The sequence below is a fragment of the Echinops telfairi genome, unplaced genomic scaffold (genome assembly GCF_000313985.2).
Source record: "Echinops telfairi isolate 266 unplaced genomic scaffold, ASM31398v2 ScPeMD7_655;HRSCAF=1070, whole genome shotgun sequence".
NCBI lineage: Eukaryota > Metazoa > Chordata > Mammalia > Afrosoricida > Tenrecidae > Echinops > Echinops telfairi.
In genome coordinates this window covers 29023291-29029011 of record NW_022104553.1, presented here as the reverse complement: position 1 = coordinate 29029011, position 5721 = coordinate 29023291, and the positions used below count along the sequence as shown (strand labels likewise).

Sequence of the window (5721 nt, the reverse complement as noted above, 5' to 3'; positions counted from 1 at the left end):
TCTGAGGGAGGAGGGGGCTGGGGGCTGGACTCCTGGGTCTGAGGGAGGAGGGGCTAGGGGCCTGGACTCCTGGGGCATGGTTCCTGCCTGTCTGTGATGATGCGGTGCTTCGTGGGCAGGTGGAAAACTGGGTGGCCGAGGGCCCCAGTGAGGAGGAGGCCGTGTGCGTGAACTGCCAGAATAACAGCTATGGCGACAAATGCGAGAGCTGCCTCCACGGCTACTTCCTCCTGGACGGGAAGTGCACCAAGTGAGAGGGGGTACCAGGACCCTCACCTTCCTGACTAGAAATCACTCTGGAAACCAGCCCCCCCCCCTTCTTAGGCAGGAGAGGACCAACTCCCCAGGGAGCCCCAAGGCTAGGCAGCATCGGGGGAGTGAGCGGGGCCTAGATGGGAGACCGCCCCCCAGAGTTGTCCCAGGCTATGGAGCAGCCAGATGGAGGCAGGTGGGCAAGGTGGGAGGGGGGCTGCCCACCCCACTGACCATTCAGAAACTTCAGTCTACCCAGACTAAACTCACTCCTCCAAGAGAGCCTGCAGGACAGGGTCAAACTGCCCCTGGAGTTTCCGAGACTGTAACTCTTTACTGGAGTAGAAAGCTTCATCTTTCTTATGCAGAGGGGCTAGTGGTTTCAAACTGCTGACCTTGTGGTTAGCAGTCCACCTCGTAACCACTATGCCACTAGTACTCCTTCTCTACCAGGGCTAATCCAGGTCCAGATCCTGCCTCTGCTACTTAATGGTTTCAGGGTCTCAGGTTAGAGCGGCTTTGCCTCTGTGAGATCGTGGGGGCTCTTTCACCACTGTCCACTGACCCCTCTTCCAGGTGCCAGTGTAACGGCCACGCAGACACGTGCAATGAACAGGATGGGACAGGCTGCCCGTGTCAGAACAACACGGAGACGGGCACGTGCCAGGGCAGTTCCCCCAGCGACCGCCGGGACTGCTACAAGTACCAGGTGCGGCTGGAGAAGCAGGTTCTGGGCCCCCAGAGGGCAGAGCTGGGAGGAGGGAGGAGGCCTGGCAGATCTACAGCGCAGTTCTGATGCCCATTTGATTGCCTGTTCCTGAGCCCCAGTGCATGTTAGGCCTTGGACAGTGGTGCTGGGGGACCCACATGAGCCTTTGCCCTCAGGGGCCTCCCAGAGTAGGAGAGGGCGACCCCACCATGGACAGAAGCAGTGTGAAGGCTGTAAACAGCAGACTCACAGCAGCATGAGAGCCACCTGCTGGCCTGCAGATGGACTCACGTGTCATGGCCCTAGCTAGAGCTCCAGACTAAACCTTTACAAGAGAGCCTTGTCGGTCTCCTAGGGAGCAACTAGTGGGTGAGCGGTCGCCCTTGTTAGCAGCCCAGTGCTTCACGAACAGCGCCAGAGGACAAGGAGGCCCAGAGTTGGGCAGTGACCTGCCCCAGGTGAGGCAGCCTGGCAGATGGTATCGCCCGGGTAGAACCTTGGTCAATCCCAGAGCCTGAGCTGTGTCCACTGGGCTCCTGCAGCCGTAACTGCTCACTGCTGGTCATTCATCCACCCCACTTACTGGGTACCTCCTGTGTGTCAGCGGGGGCCCTGGTGGCTCTCTGGGTTAAGCATCGGGCTGCTAACCGCGTGATCGGCAGTTTGAACCCCTAAGCTGCTCCACAGGAGACAGATGAGGCTTTCTTCTGCTCACGTCAAGAGCAGTTCCACTCTGCTCCCTACGGCTGCTGTGATGGCGGTGGGCTTGGGTGTGTTAGAGTAACCAGCCTCTGGCAATATCGGGGTGTCTGTAGGCACAATTGTACGGCGATAATATATGAAGATCATAGTAAAGTCATAGAAGATAGGAGAGAAGATAAAATAAAGGAGTCTGACACATTGTATGGTAGCATGCTCACCTCCTAGATGGCCGTGATCTCAGCAGCCAAGTTTGAACAAGAGAGGAGAGGCATGGGGAGATTATTTCTAATCAATGTTTATATATACAGGTAACCACCTACGTCACAGGACGTGGTTGTACCATAGGCAATACAGCAATGGGAGGGGGGCGATCTATGGGTATACATGCAATAGGAAGAGGAGGGATTAGGGGTACACTTGTGACAAGGTGGGCAGATCCTAGATTCAAGATGGTAGCCTAATCTTAGACATCTTTGAGCTGGCTAGATTTATTCGGAGCTCTCCAGGGCAACAATCACTATCCTTATCAGTAGGGTATGAGCCCCACCTACGGTGGACCAGACAATAGTGTGATTGCTCTGGATGGCTGATGCCTTCAGGGAGAAAACGTCTAAGCAGCTGACCACACAATATGCTGGCAAGCAGGTGACAACCTAGGGAAAAATCTTTCGGTATCCCACATGGGTGCTCCTGTTTGGGGGCTCTGTGCCAGGCACTGGGACACAGCAGAAAAAAAACCGGGCAAACTCCTGTGTCCCTTAGACCCTTCCTTCCCCCTGGAGGCTGGTGAGTTCAGGAGATGGTAGATGGCGAGGAGGAAAGTGATGTAAAAAGCGGGCCAGGAAGAGCTGGCTGGTGGGCGTGGTAGGTCTGCTGGCCCAGCAAGGCCTCGCTGTGAAGGTGGCACCCAAGTCATAAAGACTGAATGGGGGTGAGGGTGCAAGTGAGTGAGCACAGTGTGGGGAGACGTGTGACTGAGCGGAGCACACCTGGGCAGTGGGGCCAGCTGTGCAAAGGGGAGGGCTGAGCCTGGCCATGCCTGGGATGCCCTGAGTCAGCAAGGATCTCAGCCTGGTGTACGGCCGGCCAGCTAGTGAGGGAGCTACTCAGGACTCGGTGCCGCCCACATGGCCCAGCCTCTGAGTTTGCCAGGCTGAGGTGTTGGGGTACTGGGTCACTGATGTAACCCCAGGGCAACACTGCTGGGCTGTAGCATCCTGGAGGTGGCAAGGAGGTCCAGGGGGCTCACATGGCAGGGACGGGGACATGGGCCCAGAAGGGCAACACTGACGGGTCAGTGCCTCCCCTGCCCCACAGTGCGCCAAGTGCCGCGAGTCCTTCCACGGGAGCCCCCTGGGCGGCCAGCAGTGCTACCGCCTCATCTCTGTGGAGCAAGAGTGCTGCCTGGACCCCACGTCCCAGACCAACTGCTTCCACGAGCCCAAGCGCCGCGCCCTGGGGCCCGGCCGGACGGTCCTCTTCGGCGTGCAGCCCAAGTTCACCAACGTGGACATCCGCCTGACGCTGGACGTGACCTTCGGGGCCGTGGACCTCTACGTCTCCACCTCCTACGACACCTTCGTGGTCCGCGTGGCCCCAGACACCGGCGTCCACTCCGTGCACATCCAGCCGCCACCGCCTCCGCCGCCTCCACCGCCCCCTGCGGATGGCGGACCCCGGGCGGCCGGGGACCCCGGGGGGCTGGGGGCTGGCGGTGGATCAGGCACCCTGGCGGAGCCCCGGGTTCGGGAGGTGTGGCCTCGCGGCCTCATCACCTACGTGACGGTGACGGAGCCCTCCGCGGTCCTGGTGGTTCGCAGCGTGCGGGACCGGCTGGTCATCACCTACCCGCACGAGCACCACGCGCTCAAGTCGAGCCGCTTCTACCTGCTGCTGCTGGGCGTGGGCGACCCCAGCGGGCCCGGCGCCAACGGCTCGGCCGACTCGCAGGGCCTGCTCTTCTTCCGGCAGGACCAGGCCCACATCGACCTGTTTGTCTTCTTCTCCGTCTTCTTCTCCTGCTTCTTCCTCTTCCTCTCGCTCTGCGTGCTGCTCTGGAAGGCTAAGCAGGCCCTGGACCAGCGGCAGGAGCAGCGCCGGCACCTGCAGGAGATGACCAAGATGGCCAGCCGCCCCTTCGCGAAGGTCACCGTCTGCTTCCCGCCGGACCCTGCCGCCTCGGCCCCTGTCTGGAAGCCAGTGGGACTGCCCCCGCCGGCCTTCCGCCGCTCCGAGCCCTTCCTGCCTCCGCTGCTGCTGACCGGGGCCAGCGGGCCCTGGGGACCCGTGGGAGGCGGCTGCTGCCCGCCGGGCCTGCCCACCACTCTGGCCGGCCTGCGGGCCGGTCCCATTACCCTGGAGCCCACTGAAGATGGCATGGCGGGAGTGGCCACCCTGCTGCTCCAGTTGCCCGGTGGGCCCCACGCCCCCAATGGCGCCTGCCTGGGCTCCGCCCTGGTCACCCTGCGGCACCGGCTGCATGAGTACTGTGGGGGCGGCGGGGGAGCCGGGGGCAGCGGACACGGGGCTGGCGCTGGCCGGAAGGGACTGTTGAGCCAGGACAACCTCACCAGTATGTCCCTCTGACCCACTGCGGGGTCTCCGCTACAGCAGCCCAGCCCCCAGATGGGCTGCCCTAGACTTGGGGTCTTTCCATCTGGGGACCCTGCACAGACAATCCCCAGAGACTTCTGACCCCCCTCCCTCACCCTGGGGGATCCCAGACAGGTCCTCTGGTCATTCTGCATTCAACAATTATTTATTCCGCGGAATTGAGTCTCGCTGAAGCTCTGGCTCTGCTGGAAGTGAGCTCAGGTTCTGGTGAAGGGAGGCCATCGGCACCACAGTGCCGGGAGCAGCCACAGGACATGGTGGTGAGGCCCAGGCTGAGGTGCACTGGGCATTCAGAGAAGTTTGACCTACATCTGAGAAGGAGCCAGGCTTGGGAAGCAGGCTGTAGACACCCGGCACAGCCAGGGCAAAGGCCCCGAGGTGGGAACCGGTTTGTTGTATTGGAAGGACAAAAAAGTTGACCAGGGTGTGAGCCCACAGTGTGAGCAGGAGGCAAGGCTGGTCAAGGCGGGGGCTTCTCGGGGTCCCAGCACAGATTGGGGGCATTTTTCTCAGGGCGATGGGAAGCCATTGGACGGGATTATGAGTAGGAGTGACGGGATCCGATGTATCTATTTAGTGGGGGTGGGGGTGGAGACAAGACGAGGCAGCAGTGGGGACAAGTGATGATGGACCTGATTAGGGGGTGGCCGGGATGGAGGAGTTGGGAGTGGAGGCAGGGTGCACCTTGGTGCTACCACTGCAGTTCCTAAGGATGGCATCGATGTTGGAATGGGGGAGTGGCAAATCCCAGATAACCCCACTGTGTGGCCTGAATGGTGGGATTTATTGAGATGGGGAACACGGGGGCACTAGGGGAAGATCCAGAGTCCAATATTTAGACAGGAGATGTTCTGTAGACAGCTCCTCAGCCAGGTCCAACCGGGGGAAAAACCGCTTGCAGTATTTAGACAGAAGGAACTGAATGCAGACCATTGGTAGCACAGATGAGGGAGGCGTTGAGGATAGGAGCAACAGAGAAGCTGCCCAGAGTGTGGTGGTGGCAGTGTTGCAGCCCAGGGGTCAGGGTCACCCAAGGAAACTGGCACCAGAGCAAGAATTTTGACGGAGAGAAGAGGGCACTGAGGGAGAGGGCGCCCCAGGCCATGGTAGGGAACAAGAAGATTGGAGATAGACACGCTGGCTTCATCCACTTCTTAAACGCTGCTGCCTCAGAAACATATGGCCTCTTCCCAGGGGCTCCCCCCCCCAAGACTGAGCTCCCCCTCCCCTGAGGACACCCAGAACAAAACCAAAAACCTGGCCATCTTCTTGAACTCCGACTCTTGTAAGACTCCCCTCCCCTGTAGCTGCTTTGGGGGAGCTGGGGTTAGCATCTCCCCCTCAGCTGGGGCCCTCAGGCCCTGTCTGAGAGGTGCATGCAGGGGGGCGGCTGGGTAACCCGAAGAGGAGGGACGTGTGGACCAGCAAATAAAGTGTGAGGAAGA

The 5721-nt window shown here is 60.4% G+C and overlaps 1 protein-coding gene across 1 annotated transcript in view; it reads left to right on the top strand.

The window, feature by feature from the left end:
* Nucleotides 1–5721, top strand: part of MEGF8 (multiple EGF like domains 8) — a 43340-nt gene extending 37619 nt beyond the window's left edge. Inside the window, exons 39-41 of the mRNA XM_045292253.1 lie at nucleotides 120–250; nucleotides 829–961; nucleotides 2981–5721. Of these exons, the coding sequence (XP_045148188.1) occupies nucleotides 120–250; nucleotides 829–961; nucleotides 2981–4249 (1533 nt within the window). The 3' untranslated portion in view covers nucleotides 4250–5721. The remainder of the gene's footprint in view (nucleotides 1–119; nucleotides 251–828; nucleotides 962–2980) is intronic.